Source organism: Callospermophilus lateralis, chromosome 5 (assembly GCF_048772815.1).
Source record: "Callospermophilus lateralis isolate mCalLat2 chromosome 5, mCalLat2.hap1, whole genome shotgun sequence".
Lineage (NCBI taxonomy): Eukaryota > Metazoa > Chordata > Mammalia > Rodentia > Sciuridae > Callospermophilus > Callospermophilus lateralis.
The window spans coordinates 35,183,637-35,209,775 of NC_135309.1; the positions used below are offsets into that span (position 1 = coordinate 35,183,637).

Genomic DNA, 26,139 nt, shown 5'->3' on the forward strand with positions numbered 1-26,139 from the left:
GGACGGAACTGGCAGCAAGAGACAATCCTAATGTTCTGAAGGAAGCAGGGACACCTGGAAAGACAGAGCACCTTTCTTCTCTGACTCAAGTCAGAGGTCACCTTCTCCATGCAGCCTTCCTGGAATCCCCAAACTAGATTGGGTGCCTTTACATTTCCACCTCTATAGAGACGCGCTGCCGGCTCTGTGTCCCCAGCCAGGTCTGCTCAGGTCCAGGGTTCCTAGATCAGTGCTCGGTGTTCAGAGGGCTCCTCACACACAGAGATGGGTTTGCAGGTTTGCCTGCCAGGACCTTTGAGGAGGTTTGATCAAGGCTCTGCCCCATCCCCCATCTGGGCCGCCCCCCGCCCACCATTCCTCTCCTAGCTGGGGCGCCGCTCCGCCCCGTAGAAGCGACTTCAAAGGGTCTGTGCCCGAGCTTCCGCAGCCAGCCGGGCTCGGGTCTGCGGTGCGCAGATCCCAGGCCCAGACGGGATCCGGGACGTCGGGGCCGTCCCACTCCGGGGGTCTCTGAGAAGCGGGTGGGGGCGCGGGGCTGAGGCTGCTGAGACTGAGGGGCGCGTCCTCCGAGCCCCCCGAAGTGGGAGGGTCGGCGGCCGCGGGGCCAATCCGGGCGCGCGGGGAGCGGGGGCGGGGGCCGGGCGGAGGGGGGTACGGGCGGGCGGGCCGGGGGCGGGGCGCGGCGGCCAGGCAGGCGGCGGCGGCGGCCAGGCGGCGGCTCCTCGGTGTCCGGCTCCGGCTCCGGCTGCGGCTCCGGCCCGCGATGCCCCACTCGGTGACCCTGCGCGGCCCTTCTCCCTGGGGCTTCCGCCTGGTGGGCGGTCGGGACTTCAGCGCGCCCCTCACCATCTCGCGGGTGAGTCCCACGGCCGCGGGGCGGCGGGGCGGCCCCGGATCGGAGCCCCAGTCTCGCGGTCCCCGACCCGGGACCCGGATCCCCGACGTGTCCGAGACTTGAAAGCTGAGGGTTGACCCCGGTGACCCGCACGAGGTAGAGGCAGCTTCCAGGCAGGGCAGCGCCGCCCCACCCCCCTTCCCGCTGGGCCTGCTCACCCGGTGGAGGGGAGATTCCCCCAAAGTTCATACACCAGCCTCCTCCACGCTGCTGTCCTTGAAGAATAGTCACTGAGGATCGGGGCCTTCCCGCAGACAAGAGCCAGGAACCTGGACAGATCCACAGAGGCCCAGAAACTCTCCCCAGTTAGACCTAAAGCCGCCTGGAGATTTGAGTGAAGCGACTGTGGGTCCCCCCACTTCCCCTGTCAAGGGCCTCTGCCAGAAGAACCCCCACGGAGGTCTGAGATCTTCTCTAAGAGAAGTTCATCCACTTCCCCACTCTGATCTTTAGGCAGGGTCTCTTTTGTGACCTCAGTCACCCTAGAGGGAAGTGACCAGGAGGAATTTTTTGGCTTCCAGGAAAAGGGCAGATTTGACTATGAGGATATGAGAACTTCTCCTTAAAAGACAACACAAAGCCAGTGGTCAAGCCAGCCTCAGGCCCCCTCCTCAAGGTTCCCAGAGCCATGTCTTGACCTGGACTTGGGACAGAGGAGGAAAAGATGGAGGCACAACTGTGGGGAGATGGCTGGTCTGAGGACAGAGGAACAGACTTGAGTTCTGTTGCAGGGGGTGCCCAGGAGACAAAGGGTCCTAGCCCAGGTTCCCTGGTTAGGGGTGGGGGCCGAAGAGAGGACTGAGTCATTGGTGGCTCCTACTCTGGAAGGACAAGGATGGACCTGGGATCATCTGAGGGCATTCCTTGACCCCACAGAGGCTGCTGGTCTTTGGGGACTTGTGAGAGGGGAACCAAGATCCACCTTCACCCACCCTTCTGCCTCCTCTTGCCCTGGGGGCTGGGCCCAGTTTCACAGACTTCTTTCCAGTTCTTGGAAGGGGATGGACACTGGTGGAGCATGGAATCGTGGAATCCTGTTTCTGGGGGCCAGGGTGACAGGCAGGACCAGCTGTCCTAGGAGGCTTCCCACGTCTGTCCTCACTGCCAGGTCCCTGAGGCTGAGTGAGGTGGGCCTTCAACACTTCCAGGAGCCTTTCATCTCCCATTTCCCTGAGAGATCCCTTGTGTGTGTGTGTGTGTGTGTGTGTGTGTGTGTGTGCGCGCACGCACATGCATTCGTGCTGTTGTGTCTATGTCTGCCTGTGTAGATCATGCTGTGTGTCCACAGGGGAGGGCTGGTGGGGTGCTAGGCCGGCCAGCAGGCCAGGCACCCTGGGCGTGAGGCTGCTGACAAGCTCAGTGGCGGCTGCTGACGGCCGCAGGCGGCAGGGAGCTGAGACATCTGTTGCCCACGCGGCTGCCTGCCTGCCGAGGAAAGGCCTCCACACATCACAGCAGCAGCAGCAGCGGCCTTGTTTGGCGCTGATCAGGATGCAGGCCCCTGGCAGGCAGGCAGTCTGGAAGAGGGGTTTGCCAGAAAGAGCCCCCGCCCTCCATGTCCCCCAAGTCACACAGCAGCAGCTAAGGCCCAAGGAGTCAGGATGACTGAGCCTGGGTTTGGGTGGGATCTGGGAAGATTTACAGGACTGGGGAGGCACAGGCCACAGCTTGCCTAGTAGGTACCTCGGGGGCAATTCTACAGGGACTGATGATGTGTGGGCGTGTCCTCACCAAGGGGGCTCAAGATCCAGCCCTTCCTGAGCTTCTAGACTTCCCTCACCCAGAACAAAGTAGGAATGGACAACTTCATGTAGGGTTATAGGGAGGAAGCTGACTGCCTGGCAGGTCTGGAGGCTTGCAGTCTTGGCCCAGAAAGCCTCGGGGATCCCCAAGAACACTATCTAGGGCTCCTTCCCCACAGACAAACCATAATGATTGCTGGCCTTTCCAGAGCATCTGCAGTATGCCAGGCCCCACCCAATGGGTGTTGGTACCAGCACCTCCCCAACAACCGGTCCCTGGAATGAGCCCCACCATATGCCCAGCCTGCAGTGGACGTTTCACATGCCCTGATTGTCTCACATTGTCCTCACAACAGCCCTTAGAAGTAAGGACTGCCTCTGGACTCACACTGTAGATGGGGACACTGTGGCATGGAGAGAGTCAGGTAATGTACCCAGAGAAGCCTAGTAGGGACAGGAATCTAGGCCTGTCTGGAGCTTGCTGTGGCTATGTGGGACCATATGGCCCTCTATAGCTCCCAGCCTAACACAGTATCTGGGCTGGATGGGGCAGGGACAGAATGTAGCGGTCATAGGTGAGGGGGCTAATTCATGTCTCAACCTCCCATCTGACCTCACGGTTCCTGTTTTCCCTTCTTTCTGTTATCCTGTGTGTAGCAGCTAGAGGGATCAAGCTGGATTCAATTCTGTCCTTCCCTGCTTAGAACCCTCCATTGTTCCCAACCACTTAGAGTTGTCAGCTTCTCAACTGGGCCTGCAGAGCCCTGCAAATTCTGGTCCCTGACTCTTCTCTGACTTCATCTCTTTCACTCTCTCCTCACTAATGATGCTCCAGCCACACAAGCCTCCTTCTTTCTCTCCTTGTGGAGCCATTATACATGCTGTTCCTCCTACCTGGAACACCATTTCTCTCCTTGGACACTCTTACCCCTCCCTCCCTTTTTGTAGTAAAACACAGTGGTTCAGAATATAGTTTTGGATTTGGAATCAGTTGACCTGGGTTAGCATGCTGACTTGGCCATTTATCAATTAAGTGTTTCTCTATACTTCTCTGGACCTCAGTTTCCTCATCTGGGAAATGGGCTTGCCTTGAAAACTAATGAGACAATGTGTGTAAAGACGGCTGGGAGAGTCACGGTTTCCTAGCCTCATGCCCTCTCTGACCAGAACTCCCCTAGCTCAACAGAGCTGGCTGCATCCCAGCCACCCCTGCTTTCAAGAACTTCCTCCGCCTACAGGGGCCTGAATGCACCCCTTGTGCTGGCTGAGTCATCTTGTAGCTAACCACCCCCTGAGGAAGAAGACTCCTCTCTAGAGGGGGTTGGAGCAAGGTGTCCGGGCTCCAAATTCCTCTTTTTTCATCTGTAAATAGGAATGAGAACAGCCTCATTGCACCAGTGAATGAGAGGTCATTTAGTTATGGGTAAAGTGCTGAGCCCAGGCCCTGGCAAAGAGCAGGACCCTGAGAAGAGAACAGGATGGTGTCCTGGGCACCTGCCATGGGAGGACAGGATCGTGCAGGTGCCCTGGCTCTTCAAGTGAACATTAATGGTGGGCTGTGGGTTCTGCTTCAGAAGAGGAATGTTCTTTGAAGCAGCCTATTTCAGGGCAGGTCAGCTTGGGCAGTGCCCACACTAGGCTGTGAGCCAAGGAGCTGCCAGCACTCAGCTTTGTCCACTTGCTACTGAGAACTAGCTGAGCTGAGCCTGGATGGGCTTCCAGAAGCTCCCACCCTAATACGACAAGGTCATGGAGGTCTTGTGCCCAGCGAGGCACTGGCTGGAAAGGCTGGGTGAGAATGAGGGGCCACCAGTCTGTTTCCAAGGGCTGTGTTGGGACAAGACAGTGTGAAGACTTCCTGTTCCCTGAATTCCTCTCAGTTGCTCACTCAGGTCTCTCTGTGAGTCTGTCCCTACCTGCTCCCCACGTGGTTTTCATCAGATGACCATCATTGTAGGAGTCTCCAAATGAGAACACTGCTTGACCCTGTGTGGGGTCAGTAGTGTCACTGAGACGTCCTACACGGGAAACTGGATGTGGGATTGTGACTGCAGAGTGCAGGCTGGCCAGTGGAACCGAAGGGCCCTGGTCTGAACTTCACTTCCCCATACTAACATGAACAATGTGAGGGGGGAAGTGGTAATGGGGACACGCAGGTTACTCCCAGAAAAGTGCCCTCTATTCTGAGACCTAAAGGAGAAGGAGGAAGCTAGTATGTATGTAGGGTTTGGGAGTCAAAGAAAAGAGTGTTGCAGGCAGAGGGAACAGCATTTGTGGAAGCCTGGAGATGGGCCCTGGCTGGTGCCTGTGAGTGCCCTGCATGCATTCAGATGGGCTGGGAGGATGGTGGGGAGGAGGTGAATGCGTGGTGTGGGGACAGGGAAGATCAAGCAAGTCGGGTCAAAGAGCTGCTACACAGTCTGGCTGAGTGGGGCCCTGTCTGTGTGGAGCATTTGTGACATGTCCATGCTCTGTATGTATCTGTGAGCATATGTGTCCCTGTGTGTCTTTTGCTTATCTTTGGGTACATATGCAAGTTGGAAAAGTGGCATCCCACTTTTCCCAGGTCAGACGAAATCCTTCTTATAAACCTTCACTCCCTACCTGGCCTCCAGGTGCTGGAGTCGAGGTTTTTAAAACCAGAGGCTGCAAGAAGGCCACACAACCTCTTGGTTTTCCCACCCCTGGGTCATGGCAGTGAGGCCACACTGGCCAGGTTCTGAGGTCCAGAGTAAAAGGCCACACAATGACTGTGCCAACCATCTGGCTTATCTGCCCACAGGTCCATGCTGGTAGCAAGGCTGCACTGGCGGATCTGTGCCCAGGGGACCTGATCCAGGCCATCAATGGCGAAAGCACAGAGCTCATGACACACCTGGAGGCACAGAACCGCATCAAAGGCTGTCACGATCACCTCACACTCTCTGTGAGCAGGTACACAAAGGGCAGGGTGGGCCAGAAGGTTGGGAGGAGTGAATAGGGGCAGTTATGGGCGGCCAGTGTCAGGCTGGAGCTGGGCCTCAATGTGGCTTCTCTGCCTCCACTCCAAGGCACCCAGCCTCTAATCCTAGAAGGCAGTACTTTCACAGGAGCCTGGAGGGCACTGTTTAAGCTTTAGGACGAAGAAGCTCCTTTCAACTCAAGGCTAGAAGTGTGTTGTGGCACTTATGGCAGATGTAGGCAGCAGATATAAGAGCTTGAGTCATCTCTGGAACATTTACACCTGTCATTTCTCCTACCCTGTGTGACCAGTTTGATAACTAATTAAAAGCAGTTTTGTGTGCAATAACTCATTTACCTGCAAATCTACTTATAAAGATAACTTTAATGTAAGCCCCATTTTACAGATAAGACAACTGAGTCAAAAAAGTTAGAGGTTGCTTAAAGTCACCCAGAAAGGTAGTGGAAAAGCAAATTTGACCTCAGGTCTGTCTCATTCCTGAAGATTCTTCTACTTGACTGTCAGCCAAGCTGCCCTCCCTATACTATATGCACCATGGCCCACGCCTCTGCTCTGGTTAAATTTGGAACAAGCTTACTGCCATGAATTATGTGTAATGCTGTGAAGCCCATCATGAAGGGGAACCTAGGAGGTCATCAAGCTCCACCTATGGCAGGATGAAAGGTCCAGTCCCTTTGCCTTGCTCAGGTCCTGGGTCTTTAGTCAGCTCCACCAGGCAATCATCCTAATCCTTGCTAAATGCAATCTCCCCACCCCTGCCTGGATCCAGAGAAGACAGACATAATTGCTCAGCTCTGCCACGTTCACTGCTAACAGGGACTTTCCACGACCCCCTATGGAAGTGTGTGGGAGAAACTTCCCCAAACCACAACACGGCTAACCATGCCCTACAGCTGGCCGGCGGGAGGTGATCCATTGGCTCAGAGCCTTTAAACATGGTGAGAAGGTTGATAAGGTAACCTCTATTTGTACCTGGCCTGTAACCAGGTCCAGGTTGGGGTTAGGACCCCCTGACTGTGCCCTTGGCCCTGAGTGAACTCAGCTGCAAGTCTAAGACCTTGTACATTCTACCTGGCACATGGCAAGGACATCCCATCCTGGAAGTTCAGCAGACCTGATCCTAAGTCAGACTCTGGGACCTTAGGTACCCGGATAACCTTCACGAGCCTGGGTTTCCTTTCCCATAAAATAGGATCACGTTCATCACCCTCTGCCAGACTGAGGGGCGGCTGGTTGGGGGAAATGTCAGCACTGCTTTGCCCACAAGCAGCCTCTGAGTCCTCTCCGCTTGGCTGGGTTCCTGGGCCCTGACTCACCGCCGGCTCTGCTTCTGTAGTGAACAAGGGCAGCCCTGGTGCTAGTGGAGTTGGGGAGGCTCACAAGCAGCCTGAGTCAGGAGATTCCCAGAGAGAATGATGTCAGGGGAGAGTGGCCGGGTGGAGGTCCCCCTTCCTTCCTTCCTTTCATGCTCATTTGTTCCAAACCAGTCATGGAAGGAGCCCAGGGGTCCACTGACCTGTTGAGCTGTGAGCATTGCAGTCTCAGAATGCCATTTGGCCATGGAACAGGGAGAATATTCTCCTGGTCACAGAGATGAGTTCCAGTGCCACTCTGCACTTGAGAACCATGTTGTCCTGTAGCAGAACTTTATTCTCTGAGCCCTGAACTTCCTCACCTCAAAAATGGGGATTTCTTGTGATCTGAGCGATGAGGTACCAGGCCTGCTCAGTCAGAGTGAAAACCCAAGTCTAGCTCTCCAGCTCCTGTCTCCATCCTTCACACATACAGAATCTGGGGGATCAAGACATGGGGCCCTGTTGACCCTCTGGCCCAACATTCCTTCTCCTGGATACCTTCCCACCTGCAAGGCCTCTGACTCTGTTCACTATCCTGTCTCCTATGCCAGGACCTATGCCTGGGTCTTATGTTTGGTTCCCAGAGACCCCTTCCACCTGCAACATGGGCTTTGCAGAGGATCAGCCTGATGAGCTGGCTGGAATGAGCAACTCTGAATTCCCACTCCTGGGTTTCTACCCAGACCAGCTTCCCTACTGTCCTCCATGTATACAGGGCTGTAATCCCACACCCCTCACTTCCCACAGAGTAAAACACATAGAAAAGGCCCGGCTTCTCTGCTAGGCTTATTTTGTCTGGTGCCAAAGCCAGGCATCCAACAATCTGAGCTAACCCACACTTCTTGGCTAGGTTCTATAGTTCCAGAATCTTTCCAGCATCAACTTCTGTCCTGTCAGTCAGTCTTGTTTTTGATTTACAGATGGGCACAGGGACCCACTTACCCTATGTGAAATGGAGGCCTGGGATGGGGGCTAATCAAGATTAGATTAAGCCCTTCATTCTTATCTCATGCCTTGGGCCACCCTCATGGCTCTGGGCAATTGTGCCCTCTGACCTTTAGACCGTAAGGCTTGTACTGCCCTTCTGGGCAGCACTTGAGGGAAATATAAAGCCAAATAACCATAGCTACACAAGATGTCCACGCAGAGTTCTGAGCAGGTAGAAATCACCGTTAGAGCTGTGAGTGGGTGCAGTCACTTGGGAGCCTAGCTAAGGGGACTAGAGACAGAGGTTGTGGGGAAGGGATTGTTGCCCTGGGATGGCACCGTCTTGATGCCCAGGGCCTCCAGAAGGCTGTGGGTTAGAGAGGTAGCCTGCAAAGAGCCAGGGAAGAGGCAGAGGTGAGAAAGTACAGAGTCCGTGTGGCCTGCAGCTACAGACAGACTGGTAAATCCCTCAGCTGACAAAGGGAGAGGCAGAATTGAGCTCCTCGGCCAGTTGGAGTCCTCGAGTAGCCCTAGGAGATCTCTTGGTTGGGGGACATTATTTCCCTTTAGTCTCTGGAGCCTCACTTCACACCCTCCTGCCTGCCCAGGCCTCTGCATCCTCCTGGCCTGCTCCTCACAGAGCTACTGAGCGGCAGGGCTGGGCCCCCGGCCCGCAGCCTCAAGGCCTGCCTGCCCTGCTTATGGCAGGTTTATGATGTTTTTCTCCCTCCTGAGTGGTGTTTGGCTTTTGGTTTCTATGGCGAAGCAGGAATTTCCTAATGGCCTGTTTCCCATCTGGGCTGGGCAGACATCAGTGATGACTCTGCCGGCGGCAGCAGCAGGAGGGAAGGCGCACCCCTCTGAGCCTCTCCTTTGCTTTCCCAAGAGCTGACCCCAGCCCCAGCCAGAGGCTTATGGATAGAGAGCCAAGGGATGAGTGGATGGGCTCCTAGCTAGTCCACGTGTGAGGCCTGGCTTCCCTGCCACAGCTGAGCCTCTTGAGTGGAGTTTCTGTAGGCCACAGAGAGGTTAGAAGACGGGGGGAAGCTGCAGAGCCTCTGCTTCAGTCTCTCCAGGACCAGACCAGAGAGGCCAGGCAGCTGGTAGGGAAGAGAGCACACAGCCCTGCTCCAGGAGAGTGGCAGATCTAGGTTTTTGGTTCCTTGCCAGAACAGATACCACTGTGGTGCAGGGGAAGGTGCTGGGGTAGCATTTTTCTCCCTGCAGGCCACAGGCCTAGTTCTGGATGGTGATGGCCCAGAGCACAGCCCCTCTTGGTCCCGTTCCTAGAGTTGTTAGGCAGATATTGACCATCCTGATTCCTGCTACAGGCCTGAGAGCAGAAGTTGGCCCAGTTCCCCTGATGACAGCAAGGCTCAGGCACACAGGATCCACATCGACCCTGAGGCCCAGGTATGTACGCTGCCTGACCTGGCCTGGCTCAGAGAGAGCCCAGGGCAGAGGAGCTAGAAGTAGTCTACAGGTTCCCCTGCATTGGCTGTCCTCATCAGATGCCCAGGACAAAAACGAAAGAAAGTTCCTCTGGGCCATGCCCATACCCCATCCCATATTCCTCCGATCATGAGCACCTCCTGGGGGCTCTGTGTTTATTCCAGGCAATCCGGAGCATGGACAAAGTTTCCTATGATGGGCAGGGGCTGGGCTAGGCCTTGGCTCAGGGTTTCTTTCCATCCACCCAGCTGGAATTCACTCTGGTACCCAGTGGTTCCATATTAGGTAGAAGTCAACAGGCTTGGCAGAGGGCTGCGGGTCTGTGGTGGGGTGGTCTAGCCTCAAGCTGTGGCGTGATCACAGGCCATAGGACACTCCTTCAGCTCATCCTACCCTTGGGTACCCTGTCCAAGCTGAAGTTCCCTCTTGGCCATCCTGTGATTATAACTAGCACACATGCTGCACGTCTGTCTGCCCAGTCACCTTTTTGTGTTGGACAGGAATCACAGCTCCTGGCACTTCCTCAGGGACAGTGAGGGATCCAGGCTGCTCTAGGACCTTGTCTTTCCATGGGCATGAAGGGAGCCAACTGAGCAAGATGGAGGTATCTAGAGCCAACCGGCATCTCTGGAGGGAAAGGGGGAGACTAGGCTGATCTGAGGTGTAGCCAGAACCATGAGACCCAGCATGTGGGGTCACAGACTCCTAGGCTGCTTTTGTCTTCTTTCTCCATATGGAAAAAAAAAAGAGAGAGAGAGAGAGATCAATGGAGGAAGAGGAGGCTTCACCCAACCAGAGAAAGGATTCCACTCCTGCCCCTCCCTCACCAACAATCCCCACGTTGCTCTACATTTGCCTCATCCCTTACCTCAGCCAGTATCCTTCAGGCCAGATGTTTATCCCAACCTCAGAGTGCCCATTCTGGCAGAGACACTTATAAGTCCCGGGATAGGGAAAGCTAGGTGCCAAAGGAGCCCAGAGTGGACACGTGACTCAGCCAGGGGTCAAAGAGGGCTTCCTGGAGGAGAGGTATCCAAGCCCAGACCTGGAGGCCTGGGAAAAATAAAATGGGCAAAAGGGTATGGAGAGAGGAAGTGTGCTCAGGAAGCACATACAAAGGCCCAGGAGTGAGATCATGCAGCACAGGTTCAGAGAACAGAAAGGACTACGAGAGGGCAGGTGGGAGGGCAGAGGCAAGGGATGAGGTGATAGAACAAGGCTACAGGGAGGCTCTTGGGTTCCTCAGTCCAGGGCCTCAACTGTTCTTTCAGGGATTCAAAGCCACATCTGTGTCTCAGAAGCTTTACCCCCTGGCCCCATGGACTCAAAGCCCTAGGGGTAGTGGTAAGCAGAGTAGATTTGGCATAGGAGGCAGTTTTGGCATAGAATCAGCCAGGCTTGACATGGGCCAGGCAGAAGGGAGCAGCATAGTTGAGACCCCTAGAGTATGTGCAAGGCCCAATTTCCTTCTGATGTGGCAGTGCCAGGATGGACAGAGAAGGAGGCCTGAACTATAGAATTTGGAGCTCAAATGTGTTCAGGCCTCCGAGAGGCTCAAGGCCAGTGGGCCTGGGGGCTGGGGCTATACAGCAGCTCCCCATGTGCCCATGCTTTTCCTCGCTGACTCTTTCAGAGACCAGGCTGGCAGCTTTCAGGCTAGAGGAGGAGGGATTTTCCATAAGCAACAGGGCAGCCCATCAGCTGCTGCCCCCCTTTTGTACTTAAAAGGTCATGGACTCCACGGGTGGTGACAAAAACACTCCTACCCCGCCTTCGCAGGGATGTGTCCTCACCATCACAGACACAGGGCTCATTGTCCCCAAGCTGCTCCCACCCTTTGCCTGTGGGGGATGGGGCTAGCTGGAGCCATCAGAGGAATAAGAAGCTATAGCCACCGTTAGCCCCAGGACCCGCCCAAGGTACCCCTCGCATGCTTTCCCCAGTGAAATGGGACAGAACCATTGAGCTTCAGGCCCACATTCCTATAGGGCCATAGAAGACCCTCCTCTTCTCAGACTCTCTGTGAGGACACAGGAGACACTTGGCCAACCCAGGGTCGAAGAAAGGTAGTGACCAGGAAAGGATTCATGGAGGGACAGAATTTAAACTGAGAACCTAGAAATGGGTAGACGCAAGGTAGGCAGAGCAGACGGTGCTCGCACATCCAGCCTGTCCTCTCCAGCCCATCAGAGAGCAGGAACGTTGGTGTAGGACGTTGGTGTACTCTGATGCTGGTCATGTGGGAGCTGGTGAGCAAGCAGGTAGTTATTCCCATTCTGCCAAAGAAATCCACTGAGGCTTCAACAAGTGAATCAGTGGTCGGTCAGCTGGTGCTCAGAGCTGGGGCGCATATGGTACGAGGTGCACCACCACACGGAGAGGGCAGATCCGGGAATGGGGGCTCAGGAGTTCCTGTGAGAGCCGTTCAGCCAGGAACCATGCCAGGAACCATGCTAAGTGCTTTGTAGATAATTTCCCTATAACATAGAGACCTCGGTTCATAATGAAGAAACTGAGGTTCAGAGAGGTGAAGTGATTCGCCACATTAGTGATAGAGCTGGGGCTCAAATAAAAGCCGAGTATACCACTGAGTTCAGTTCTAGAGAGGCTGCTGCATGGGTGGCCGTGGGAGGGGCAGTAGCTCTGATGACCCTGCAACAGACTCCCAGACCCTGCTGGGTGGAGTATGAAGGCCTCCATCCTCCCAGCTTCTGGTTCCTCCCACTCCCACTCCCCCTTCCCATTAAAGCCTCCTCCCAGAGGCCCGGCCCTACCCCCACCCACCACAGCCCATCTGGTCCCCATTAGAAGCCTGTCCTGCCTGCCTGCCTACCCCAGACACATGTGTGAGAGTGCTCAGGTTTCTCCAGGGCTTTTCTGATGGCGATGGGGTCTCACTGTTGCTGCTGCTTCTGCTACATTGACAGGGGCCCACCTGGGCAGCAAGACTCCCTTTTTCTGTTGCAGGGGTAAATGGGAAGACCTGCACACATCCACCCACTTCCCAAGCACCCCCTTGCAAAATCAGGGGCTGTCAGGGCAGAGACCTGCAGATTCCATGTGCCTGATTCTATAGGGTGACTTAGTCCAAGCAGGCTCCTTCCCATCCCACCCTCCCCAGGCTCCCTGTCCACACAGCAGATCAGAGAGGTTTACCTGTTATCTTCCAGGCTGAGGCTGAGACCTACCCCATGGTCTGGACTTGAACCTCACCCTAAAATCAGGCTGCCTTGGCTGCCAGCCCAGTTTCAGCCACAGGAGCCACCATGGCCTTCCCCAGGGTGACCAGAGCTGGCTGCAAATATATGATATCATTGTGTGATTAGGTGTATGTAGGTAGACTGGCTGGTGGGTATGCACCGTCCTTATGCACAAGAACGTCTCTCATGTACTTGTAAGAGCACGAGTGTACATGCCCCCATTCACACTGCTGTGGGTATAGTTACATGACTGCAAGCCAAGGACAGCACAGCCCTGGATTCTTCAGGGACAGGGATCCCCAATCCCCACTCAGACCTATGCCACAGACATACTGCCCTTTCTTCACAGCTCAGGGGACATGCTCAGAGCACTCATCCCCCAACTGTTTCTGCAGTGGACACTGGGGAGTGAGGTCGGGAGCCTTGAGCTCTGCCCAGCCACCATCCTTCATCTGCTGTGCCTAAAGAAGGATATTTTTTGTGGCCTGGAAAATGGGAAATGGGGCAGGCTGACCTCATGACAGCACTCTGGAGAGCCTCAGACTGCCCTTTACAGGGTCTTAGACATATAGCGATGGAGGGCCACTCCTGGATATGTTTCCAGCCATGGGTGCATCTAGTACCCAGCACAGTTCTGGCAGGTGGGAACACTGCACCAGGACATCTCTTCCAGGAAGCCACACACTGCTGCAGCCACACTGGTCTTAAAAGTTTCTTGGAATAGGCCTGCCCCAACATAGTCCCTCACAGGCACTGGTGGCCAGAACCACCATAGGGCCCATGAGCCTGGGTTTAGGCAGGCACTCAGATATTTATGTCTGACTTTCAACAGGCATTTCTCATTTTTGTGGTGGATGAACCTGGTTCAGGCTCAACTCTTTCCCACAGACCCCTTTCCTGGCTGGGCACCACAGCCCAGTGATGTCAGCATCCTCCAAGGCCTAACAAAAAGGATGGTGGTGAGGGGTGGTGAATGAGGAATGGCCAGAGACCACAGGGTCTCCCAGTACCTTAGGCCTAACTCTCACAGGATGGCAGTCCAGTGACCAGCAGGCGGCCCTCAGCCCCCGGGATTGGGCCAGAAGATAGCCGACCAGGCCTGGGTTCCTCGTATGGACAGCCACCTCACCTTCCAGTCCCTCACAACGGCAGCAGCAATGAGGTCACCCTGCCAGCCCAGATGAGCTCACTGCATGTGTCTCCACCCCCCAGGTAATGTGGAGACTTGGTCTTTGAAGCCACACCCAGATCTCATCCTAATCTCTGGTCCCTCAAATCTCACATGGCCTTATCTGACCTGACACTTAATCCTTGGGTCCCAGATGGTTGTATTCTGACTCATAAAACCTCCCTAGTCCCCCAAGCCATCAGAGCCAAGGCTGAAATTGCAACCTGGCCCTCATTTGTCTCCTTCTCTTTCCCAGTGCTGACCCAGCCAGAGGCCTCCACAGGAACCGGGACTGCAGAGTCGACCTGGGCTCAGAGGTCTACCGGATGCTTCGGGAGCCGGCCGAGCCAACTGCTACAGAACCCAAGCAGTCAGGCTCCTTCCGCTACTTGCAGGGCATGCTAGAGGCTGGCGAGGGTGGTAAGACTCCTGACGCCTCACCCTACCTGCCTTCCCACTCCCTGCGGTGGCCTGAACTCAGCCTCCACGCCCTGGACTTACCCTAAATTTCCCAGCTATGCACCCTTCCCAGCGTCTGCCCCTCCTGGATCTCCACAGCTCATTCCCACACCTTAACTGCACCCTTGCCTTCTGATTCCCGCTCCAACCCTGTCACTGCCCCCCACCCCACGTCCACTCCCCAATCTTGGTTCAAATGGCCTCCAAAGCAACACCCTGCAAAAAATGTAGTTCTGACCTTTCCCACTGGGCTTATGCCACCTGCAATCTGGGTTTCAGGGGAGCGGCCTGGGCCTGGTGGGCCCCGGAACCTCAAACCCACAGCCAGCAAGTTAGGCACTCCCCTGAGTGGCCTACAAGGGCTGCCTGAGTGCACACGCTGCGGCCACGGGATTGTGTGAGTACCTGCTCTACTGGCCCCACTGCCACCCCCACCTTTCCAGGGCCCTGGACAGGAACTTGCTGGAGAACCTGTCAATCATCCAGCGCTGTCCTCTCCGTTTCTCCCATCAGGGGCACCATCGTCAAGGCACGGGATAAGCTCTACCACCCAGAGTGTTTCATGTGCTGTGACTGTGGCCTGAACCTCAAGCAGCGTGGTTATTTCTTCCTGGATGAGCGACTCTACTGCGAGAACCACGCCAAGGCACGGGTCAAGCCACCCGAGGGCTACGATGTGGTGGCCGTGTATCCCAATGCCAAGGTGGAACTCGTCTAAGCCAGGACCACCTTCCCTGCCCTGCTTCATTTAATGCCCCCATGTGGCCCATGTAAATATGTTTCCTTGGCCTCTCTAATAAAGTCCCTTTGCTCAGCCTTGAACCAGTCAGTGCCCTGTCCTGCCAGCCTCCTGCACTATCCCAGTGCCAGGCATGTCCGAGGCACTGGGTGCCATGGTGAGGGAGAAAGCACCATGCTGCTCTTAGTGGTCCACAGCCCAGGTGGATGCCTAGCCTGAATCACAAGGGACGGCTTTATTAATATGCTGGGACACCTGCAATGCACCAAGGGGTCTGAGCTGGGGGAGTTAAGGATGATGTCAGCTGAGAACTAAGAGAATCAGAAGGCAAGAGCTCTACACCGTGATATATGGAGATAGCGAAGACCCTGTGTGGTCGTCATCAGCAGGAGCAAGCAGGGGCAGTCCCTAGCAGCCTCAGGAGAGATGGCCCAGCCGAGCACAGGACTGGGGGAAACACCTCATTGCCATGGGCAGTCTCCACTTCTGAGAGTTCTTCCTTTGGGTTTCATTTCTAGTTCTCCAACCCACTTTATTCTTCTTTGAGACCCCTTTCTCTCTCTACCACCAGGGGGCGCACTTGATTATTCACCCGCCCCCCCGCCCCCCTCCCCCCCACCCCCTCCCCCCCCCAAGAAGAGAGAGAAGCCAAGTTCAAAAAAACAGAACACTCACCTAAGACTGTGTTCCCCTCCAGCATGCTTTGTCCTATCTCCAAAATGGAAGGGAAATTCCACCCCTCCTCAGGCACCCCGGTTACCATAGAGTGGGTCCAACTTGGGCCTTTTGCCCCACAGTTGCACACACCAGTACAAACTCAGGCTTTTTAAAAATATAAATGGTAATTGAGGGGTTTTTGTTTTGTTTTTCAGCTGTAGATGGACACAGTATCTTTATATTTATTTATTTTTATGTGGTGCTGAGGATCGAACCCAGTGCCTCATGCGTGCGAGGCAAGTGCTCTACCACTGAGCTATAACCCCAGCCCCAACCCCTTTTTTTAAAATAATACAGTTTATTTTTCCACACAGGCTTCTGAAAAACAAATTTTTTTTGTCTCTTTTGGAACTGGGGGGTCCAACCCAGGGCTTTTCGAATGCAAGGCAGATGCTTTGTCATTGAGCTACATCCCAGCCCTCGGTAATTGAGTTTTTGAGTGGCTATTCACACACAGCCAACTACCCTGAATTCTAGGTCTGTTAGACTACTCTATGGTTTCCTTGCTCTGTGCAAGAAACTATTTAGTTCCTGGTTATTTAATGAGCCCGAATAATGTGGGTTTGTGCTATTTTCAATTTTGTGCTATCACGAAACACAAAATTCACACTCTCACTGTCAACATGAAACGGTACCTGTTTCTCCCAGTTCTTGCCAACACAGAATATTTTCATTCTTTTACCCTGAGAAATAAAAGGCAGCATGGTTGTTTTAATTTCTTTGACTTCTAGTGACAGGGGTTCAGTCATTGAACAGACTTTTACTGTGTGCTTGCTGGGTGCCCCCCTGCTGAGAGAACAGAAAGGAACAAGTGGGCCTCACTATTTGAGCAGTTCCTGATGTGTATACTCCTAAACCTTTCATTCATTTTTTTCCAAAGTTTATTAATTGGTAGGAACTTTTCATATTCTTGTCAGAAACTTTGTTGCTGGATTTTATTCCTTTGATCTTGTTGCTCTTCCTCTGACAATAGCACACTGTTTTAATTATACCCCTATTAGAACTTAATAGCTAATCTCTCCTCCTTGTTCTTCGTTTACAAACATGTCAAGGTTATATTGCACATTTCCAATTGTCAGTTTAGACTCAGTATGTCAGGCTCTGGGGAAACAAATGTCTTTGAACCATGACTGGGGTTTCCCTAAATCTAAAAAGAGAACTGGCAGAGAGTCCCAGGAAAGGATTATGACCTGTACTTATTCTGCACTTATTCAAGTGTTGTAAATACCTTCATATATATATATATATATATATATATATATATATATATATATATATATATATATATATTTTTTTTTTTTTTTTGGTGGTGGTGGGGGAGCGGGGATTGAACCCAGGGATGCTTAACCACTGAGCCACATCCTCAGCCCTTTTTTTATTTTTTATTTCAAGACAGGGTCTCTCTAAGTTGCTTAGAGTCTTGCCAAGTTGCGAAGGCCGACTTTGAAGTTGTGATCCTCCTGCCTCAGCCTCCTGAGTCACTGGGCTTACAGGCACACACCACTGCACCTGGCTCATAATTTTTTATTTCCATTTTCTTTTCATATATCTTGTGCTCCTGGCTAAATTTTTCCTAAGGATTCCTTTCAAAGGCTCCTTTTGTGGTCCCCTTCCTTTACCTTCTTTGGCAGGTGCCCCCAAAGAAGTGAGGCCAAGAGAGTGGAGCTGGAGTTCTTGGCTCTGGTTCTGCAAGTGACCTGGACTCCTCCTTCCTAGCCCTGTTTCCCTTATATTTCATGCACTTTGAGTCATCACCTGGCTTCTGGCCCATGTGCACCTGCACCTGGATATATGTACACTCACTAAGTCATTCCCTGCGGCCACCCCCCCATAGGGCGGGACCCTGGAAGAATATGCCCTTTTTTCCCCACCCAGCCTCTCCCTTGGACTTGGTCTCAGCCCCACCTGGTCATAGGCCCAACTGGAGGCCAACTAGCATCCAGGGAATCCACTAGAAGTAGAAGCAGTTAAGAAAGTACTGGGAGCCCCAAGCACTATCTCCCACCACTTGTCCAGAAACTCAGCTCCCCACTTGCAAACCCCCAGGGCAGACCCACCAGCCCCTGGTGCTCACCTTAATCCTGGGACTAACACCTAATTGAGCCACCATTGCTCCTCCAGGGCCAACAGCTCCAGCCTGGCAGGACTACAGACCCTGCAGGGGCATCCTGTGGGAGGTGAAAGGATGGAGTGGGGTCCAGAGCTGCCAGACTGATTTGTCCCTTCCCAACTTCAAGGCCCAGTCTCTTACCAGTCCCCTGTCCTCCTCTTCTGCCCAGAGTCCCAAGATGTCCTAATTGTGGTGGACCATGGAAAGCTTGAGACAGGTCCTTGTGAGACAGATCTCTGTGGCCCATGGTCCCAGTCGAGAGGCAGCCAGATCCAGGACCTCCAACTCAGGGACCCAGCCTATCTAGCTCAGACCCATTTATTGTTGCCCCCACCTACCCCCTCCTGGGGGGAGGGGCCTTTAAGGGCCTTGGAACCAGAGACTTGGACATCATCTTGTCCTTCCCCACCCAAACTATCCCATCCTACCTGTCCCTGTGTCTGGGGTTCTGCCTCCTAAGCATTGATAGGGCCCATTCTAGAGCAGCTGAAGGGATCTCTCACTCTTTTGCTTCTACCCTTCCATGGTCCCCAGGGTGCTGGCCTGGCATCTAAAGACTCTCTGACCTCAGGCCACTGACTGCTTTCTCTCGCCTCCTTGGATGGTTCACCATTTCTGAACCATCTGCCTTTCCTACCACTCAGACCATCTCTCAAGTTCAAAAGGCTTTGCTTTCTTCTTCATCAAGCCAACTCCTACCCACTCTTCAAGGATTAACTCCTCTGTCCCCTCCCCAAGAGCAAAGCCTGAGACCTCCTATCCCCAGGCAGTCAAAAGTGCCCTTCCACACGTCTTCTGCCCCTCCCCTTCCACTCCTACACCCACACCTTGCCTCCTGCCATCTTCCTCCTCGCCTCCCCTTCCAGGTTTCTGCAAGCACCTGGCCTCGGCCCTCCAGGGGAAGCTAGTCTTCAAGGGCAGCTCCCTTTCTCCTGTGTCCTCAACCTCAACTCTCTCAATTAAATATTTACTAAAAACATACAATGTGCCAGGCATTGTGTTACACACTAGGAAAACATTTTTAAGAAAACAAACAAAAAAAAATAAGTACAGACTATAAGCAGGCCTGTGCATGAAATAAAGAGGATGTTACAGTAGAGAATAAGGGATTGCTTCATATAAGGAATCTGGAAAGACCTCATAGATCAGGTGACATTTGAGCAGAGACCTAAGTGCTCCTGAGGGTGCATCTGTGTGGCTGTGAGGGGGAACTGCATTCCAGGCAAAGGCCCTGGGCAGGTCAGGGGAAGGAAGTGTGTGTTTGCTGTGCTCCGAGAGCAGCCAGAAGTGGCTAGAGTGGTAGACAAGGTCAGAGAGACGTGGGGGTGGGAAGGACAACCATGCTGACCCTGGCAGCCTTGGTAAGGACTTTGGCTTTTACTCTGAGATGGAAGCCAGAGGAGTGGCATGACCTGGACTTATGTTTTAACCAGAATCACTAGGGCTGCAGGAAGAGAATAGACGGTAAAGGGCAAAGGTGGAAGCAGGAAGCTCAGCTACCAGGCGTAACTGCGTTCATCCCTCACTAATTCCTAACTAGCCCACTTCCCTCGGCCTCCAGTCCAAGCTCTCCTCATCCCCTGGTAGGGAAGTGTGACAGCTGTGCCTGGCCTCCCTGTCTCCTCCCTGCCCCTCAATCCACAGAATGGCAAAGAGAGGTACTGTAAATGTAGTGCTACGACACTCCTGTCTATTAAAGCTTCCATAGCTTCTCACTGACCTTCGCACAAAGTCTGAACTCCTCCCAATCCCTGCTCACAAAGTCCCAGGAGTCCAGCCCTGCTGATCTCTGTTGACCCCCTAGCTGAGGTCCCCCATAATTCAGTGGTGCTGATCTCTAAGTTCAGCTTCAAGCTCTTCACCAGACTCACTCTTTCAGGCTTCCATGACCCTCTCAGGAAGTTGAAACAAAAACAGTCCTTCCTTCTGGTTCTCTGAGTGACAGACAAGCTGTATTACTCCCAGAGAGCCAAAGAAAAGAGGAGCCCAGATGCTTCATACCAGCCCTCCCTTCCGGGCCAAGGCCCCAGCTTCTCAGTGAGCACTAGCTTGGTCCTGAGCTCACAGCCTCTGATCAGCTGAATTGAGGGTGGGAGTGTTGTGATCTGCATCATTATGACCAGAAGTCTGATCTATGAGTCCAGAGGGCCCCCCTGCCCCGCCTGGAGAGCACCTGCCTCTCCCTTTACTTCCAGTTCCTCCTATCCAGCTATTTGCACTCTGGTGACGCCCTGAACAGTTCACCAAGGTGACAGCTTCTTGTCTTTGTGTCCTAGGCCAACTCCTGACTGACTTTTCACAATTCTGGGTAACTTCTCAGCTTGTCACTTTGCTACATTAATCTGTATTTCTCACACTATTCTCTCAGCACTTCTAAATGGAGGTAAAACATGTCAATAGTTTTGAGGGTAGTAGAGGGTTCTCTTTTACAACCAAAAACTGTCCCCTATATCCCTCTTCCACAACTGGGGAGCTAAATCTTGACCCTCACAGAATTAGACTTCATCTAGTGTCTGGCATGGGCCCATTTGTGGCTCCAAAGCAGACTAGAAATCCCAGGACAGGCTGCCAGAGACCTCAATGATCCTGAAGGACCATGTGTGCTCAGAAACCTCACTAACCAGCCAGTGAGTAGGTCTGTCTTACCAGTCAGATTGGGAGCACCAGGCTGTAAGGCTGATGCCCGCAAGCCGCATTCCAGCTTCTTCACTGCCAACTGCAGAAATGGATGGAAGGACGCTCCGCTGCTCTCCAGGGCATTTTGCTAGCCTGTAGGTACATCTTCACTGGAAGCTGGAGCACAGCCACAGACTCAGAGGAAGGGAAATCCATTGGATAATAACTGTGATGGAAGTTCCAAGTTTGTGAACGGATATAATCCTTCTCTAAGCCTTGTATCAACCCGAAAGGACATATGATTATAATCACCGTCTTATGGATGATCTCAGGAGGCTGACAAACTCGCCAGCACCACCCATTACCTAGTTAATCTCAGTGTCAAGGGCAACCAGGACAACTGCCTGAGTCTGTCTTCCTGGGAGAGTGCTGCAGGCCTAACAGTGGTCAAATGACACTGACTGGGCCACTTCAGAGAGGAGCAGGCCTGTCTCTGCTTAGCAGTTACCAAATGACCCACAGTGAAGGTCAGCCTCACTGACTCCTCACACAGCACTGGGCTGCTAACTGCCCCTGGGGCGTGGAACATAGAAGCTGGACGGAGTCAAGGTGACACAAAAAGCCTGTGTTACCAATAACACCTGAGATAATCCATCTAAAAGGAGGAATGGTTTATTCTGGCTCATGGTTTCAGAAGTTTCAGCCCATGGTTACTTGGCCCTGTTGCTTTGGGCCTGTGGCGGCACAGTGTGTCGTGGCAGGAGCACATGGTAGAGGAAGCCTCATGGCCTCATGGCATCAAGGAAGCAAAGAAAGACAGGAAGGAGTTTGGGTCCCAGTATCCTCTTCAAGGGCACATTTCCAATTCCCGTCCACTAGTTGTCATTACGTCTCAATAGTGCCAAGGCTAGGGAACAAGCCTTTATCACCTAGGCCTTTGGGGACATTTAAGCAGCCTTGAAGTTCTGGTCTGAGTGTGCCCAGGCTGGTGCCCTCAACACCTGATCACCAACTCCAGCAATAATGAGCCTACCTCACACCTGCTGGTCTTGCTCCTGAGGTCCTCTGTGGTTCCTAGAGCTGCCGAGAGACAGTTTGGAGTGGACTCTTCCCAGCCCTCAGGGTTCTCTTTGCCTGCCTCATCTCCCACAGCAAGATTTCTTGGTGGGGTCAGCCTCAGCCCTGGTATTCCTAGGTAATGAGGCTTCTCAGCGTTTCTGTTCACTCTCCTGCCAGCCTGGGGCACCAGCCTCCAAGGCTCTGGCCTTCTTCCTTCATTCCTCTCCAGATGCTCATTCTCGAGATCCTTGCCCAGTAGCTAGACCCTTCCAAACAGTCCTGACTTTACTTCTACGCTCTCACCTCAGTCCCACTGGATTTGATCTGGGGTGACAGGAATCAGGGACCACCCTGGTTGAGCCACGGGGCAGCTTCTCCCCCCTAGACCCAGTCTTAAGCAAATTGTTCTGCTAAGGCTGCACCCTGGTTTGCCGACTTCCCTGCACCTGGAGCCACCTCTACAGCAGATTTCTGCGTATCCCTGCCTGACGTGCAGCTTCCCAGTTGCGGTTGAGGGACATAGAGGACAGTTCTGGGAGCCTGTTGGCAACCAAGAATCCTGTCTCTACTCTCTGGTAACATTGTCTGTGCCCCAGGATTCAGGAACTCTGCAGTTGTGATTACTTCCAAACATGTATCTCCAACTGAGACTTCTGACTGAACTCTCACTAGACACGTCCACCCAGATGTCCCAGATTTTCATACTCAAAATATCTAAAACCTACTTCACCACCTTCTCTGTAACCTACTCCTCCTCCTATGCCTCCATCTCAGATAATAGATCCCCATCACTCACCCACCCACTCAGTGCCCCTCAAATTAGACATTTCCCCTGCTTCTTGCCCTCCCTCACCTCTGCCTCCAATGGGCCACCAAAATCCACCCTTGCTTCATCCTTAAAAGTTCTAGAATCCTTGTATCTCTTGGCCACCACCATCATCCCCCACTTAGATGCCTACAGCAGTCTCCTCCCTCATGTCTCTATTTCCACTCTAGTTCCTCCCTTGGATTCTCAATATGGCCACCAAAGAGATCTTTATAGAAGACATATCTTATCTGGTGATGCTCTGACTCTCATTCATATTAGAATTAAATCAAAACCCATTAGACAACTAAGAATGTTTAAGGTCAAGCATGGTATAATGTCTGCCAATCTTTCCAAGCTCATGCTTTCCCCCACCCCTGGTTGAATGCCCACAGGAGCAGTTGTCTGAATTGGATTGCTCCTGTACCCATGGATGCATCTGCCCTGCATTGTTAGCTCCAGATCTCCTTGGCTAGAACTAGCAGAATCAGGAGTGAACCTATAGACAAGGTTGCTGAGGTCCTGACTTCCTCATGATCCTGGCAAGCACCCCAAAAGGGCAGCACAAGCTGCACCCTCTGTGGTCATATATGTGACTTTCATTCTTGCAGGTTCAGATCCTCCAGGCCTATTTTTTACCCAGCTTCTCCAGGGTGGCATGACTAAGTTTATTGCTTACTTCTCACTCTCTGCTCCTGGCTTCTAGAATGTTTAAGAATGGAATACCTACAGAATCCCACCAGGCTCTCACACATGTGCCATCTGGAAGTGTGGGTGAGTTAACCTCTGATGAGGCAAACTTCAACCCATGGGAGAGAAACCTATGGATGAATGTTCCCTACATCCCAGGCTTAAGCACCCATTTCTAAGACCCACCCTCTAGCTTCCCACAGCTGTGAACAACCTGACGCTGCACTCGCTTGCTTCCCTTCCTCCCTGCTTTGCTCTCCCCAGTCACTCACTCCTGTTCCCTTAGATCCCTTCCCAGATAAACCGCATGCTCACCAACCCTTGGCACAGGCTCTGTTTTCAGGAGAGATTTCAGTGTAACACAGTTGATATCAGGAGTGGCCCTGGAAGGCAGGCCTGCAAGGAAGGGACTCTAGAACTGGAGCGCTCACCTTTCAAACTGAGACAAGGACTTCACTGCTTTTGGTAAATGAAATGACAATGGCCCCGGGCATCCCTGAGTAGCACTTCCCAAGACTCTCATCCATGACAGATTAGAATGAGATGCAAGCAAAAGGTAAAGCAATGGTTTGTTTCAGTGTTTTTCAATCAGTGAACATTTTACCTCCTCCCTAGGGAGGCATTTAGCAATGTCTGGAGACCCTTTTAAACTTGAATTTATTTTTGAAGGAGTAGACAATTTGAAGATGGCCACTTGATCTGAAACTCTATGGTCTTTTTTTTTTAATATTTACTTTTTAGTTTTAGGTGGACACAATATCTTTATTTTACATTTACGTGGTGCTGAGGATGGAACCCGGTGCCTCGTGCATGCTAGGCGAGTGCTCTACCACTGAGCCACAACCCCAGCCCACCCCTCTGCCACCTGCCGCCCCCCGCCCCCGTAAACTTGAATTTATTTTTAAACTGATACTTAAAAACATAGAAACTGTACATTGGAGATTTATTATTATTATTATTATCCTGAGTAGGGAGCAGGCTACTGGAGTCTAATAGATAGAGGTCAGAAATGCTGCTGAGGGGCTGGGGTTGTGGCTCAGCTGTAGGGCTCTCACCTCACATGTGTAAGACCCTGGGTTCAGTCCTCAGCACCACATAAAAATAAACTAGTGAAATAAAGGTATTGTGTCCAACTACAACTAAAACATAAATATTTTTAAAAAAGAAAGAAATGCTGCTGAACAGACTAAAGGTCACAGGACAGTCCCCCATAACAAAGAATTTCTGGCCCCATTGCCAAAGTGGCAAAGTTGAGAAGGCATGATTATGGTACTTAGAATATATGAGAACAATGGTAATCATAAGGATTGAGGAAGTAGAGTGGCTTTGGTTAGTTGCTTTAGAAATCTTAAAAATAAATGACAGACTCAAGATAACCAACTATCAAATTGAAGCCCACTATGAGAGCCAGATCCTCCATGACACTTTAAAAGAAACTTTATCTCCTGTAGCCACAGGGCAAATTGTAATTGGAAGGGCAGGAGAGTTTCTCCCATGATGAATATATGGCCTGAATAGGAAATATAGAAACCCCAGAGCACAGAATATGGGGAGGTTAATGTGAGAATTTTGAATTTCTGGGTTGCTCTAAATCTTCAAGGCCAACAGAAGCAGCTGATCTCCCCTTGCGATAGGAAATGAATCAATCCTTGCCTGGAATCCCTGCCAAGACTCCTCATGAGACAAGTGGCCATAAAGATGATGCTTATTCTCCTAAAGATCCTCCCCCACCTCTCCTCATTACCTCCAGATCAATAACCAGGGTTAGTTCTCAGCACAGTCTACACGGGGGAATATAGTCCCTGATCTATAAGGAAACAGCATAGACACTGAAAAGGTAATCAAGAGAGGTAGAGTAGATGTAATTACCACAAAACCAAAATGGCAACTAGAGTGCTTTGACTCATAGGGTCTGTCTGTGGCAACAGCTAGTAGACTGTTTTCCCAAGAGTTAAACACATTAGCAGATGACCATGCAACACTTGATATGTAAGAATCAGACCCTCCAAATCAAGAGCCATGAACAGAAGCAGATGATAGCTGCTACCGTGGAAGATAGTATTTCCTTATAAATTTCCCAGATCTAGGTCAGTTCTCAGGCTCAAAGCCTATTGATTTAAGGGAAGGCCAAGTCTCTTTCTGGAAGAACAGTTCAATGCTACCAAAAGTATGCATGATAATTATTTCTCCAGTCACTTCCCATAAGAGATCTGTAGCTTTTTATCAGAGTAGATCTGGCAGGGACAGGGGGCAAAAAGGGGAAAGAATCAGACCTTTCAAGGGCTGTGGAGGTAGAGCAGGAAGTGGCATCCATGCTAGTGGGCGATTAAATTGTGGGCTCAGCCAGGTGGCATATCCCTGTAATCCTAGTGGCTTAGACAGTTGAGGCAGGAGAATGTCAAGTTCAAGGTCAGCCTCAGCAACTTAGTGAGACCCTATCTCAAAAAAAAAAAAGGGCTGGGACCATAGCTCAGTGGTAGACTGCCCCTGGGTTCAATCCTCATGCCAAAATAAACAAACAAACAAATAAATAAATAAATAAATAAGGGGGTTCATAAAAGCCAGGTAATAAATGAAATTCTTGGGCAAAGAAGTCCAATGAGTCTGAAGAGCCACAATATATTACCCTGGTTCCTAAGTGAATAACTGGGATAGATAAGTGACACTTAGCAGCTAGCAGAAGAGTTAACATTACTCTCTGTCCTATTAAGAACCATCGTGGCAGGAAAGGCCTGATTAAAAAAAAAAAAAAAAAAAAGACTTTGGAGATGTCATAAATGTAATTGTAAAAACCAAAGGGTGAGGGCTGGGGTTGTGGCTCAGTGGCAGAGCGCTTGCCTAGCACATGTGAGGCACTGGGTTCGATTCTCAGCACCAGGTATCAATAAATAAAATAAAGGTCCATTGACAACTAAAAAAAAATTAAAAAAAAAGCCAAAGGGCAAAAGTGAAATTTCCATCCCTATAACAAAAGACCTGAGCATAATTAATTTGTAGAGAAAAAAATTATTTTTTTTATAGTTTTGGAGGTTTCTGCTCATGACCAATTGGATCCATTGTTTGGGGCCTGTGGCAAGGCAGCACCTCGTGGTGGAAGTGCATGGCAGAGCAAAGTTTTTGACATCAGAAGCCAGGGAGCAAAAGAGAAAGGGACAGGGGTCCCAATATGTCCTTGAGGGCACATTTCCAGTGACCTGAAGACCCCCTACCACTGCCCACTTCCCAAAAGTTCTACCACCTCCC

General features: G+C 52.0%; 1 protein-coding gene across 2 annotated transcripts; it reads left to right on the forward strand.

The window, feature by feature from the left end:
- The first annotated feature begins 714 nt into the window (after window positions 1–714).
- Pdlim4 (PDZ and LIM domain 4) lies at window positions 715–14,955 on the forward strand. 2 transcript variants are annotated; one of them, XM_076855763.2, is made up of 7 exons: window positions 715–856; window positions 5,420–5,571; window positions 9,213–9,294; window positions 13,564–13,745; window positions 13,958–14,121; window positions 14,440–14,557; window positions 14,674–14,955. In XM_076855763.2, exons 1-7 carry the CDS (start codon window positions 764–766, stop codon window positions 14,876–14,878), a joined length of 996 nt encoding a protein of 331 aa, XP_076711878.2. In that variant the 5' UTR covers window positions 715–763; the 3' UTR covers window positions 14,879–14,955. The 2 variants fall into 2 exon arrangements, with proteins under 2 accessions (XP_076711878.2, XP_076711879.2); XM_076855764.2 differs by lacking the exon at window positions 14,440–14,557 and having other exon boundaries at window positions 14,674–14,829.
- Window positions 14,956–26,139: the final 11,184 nt, after the last annotated feature.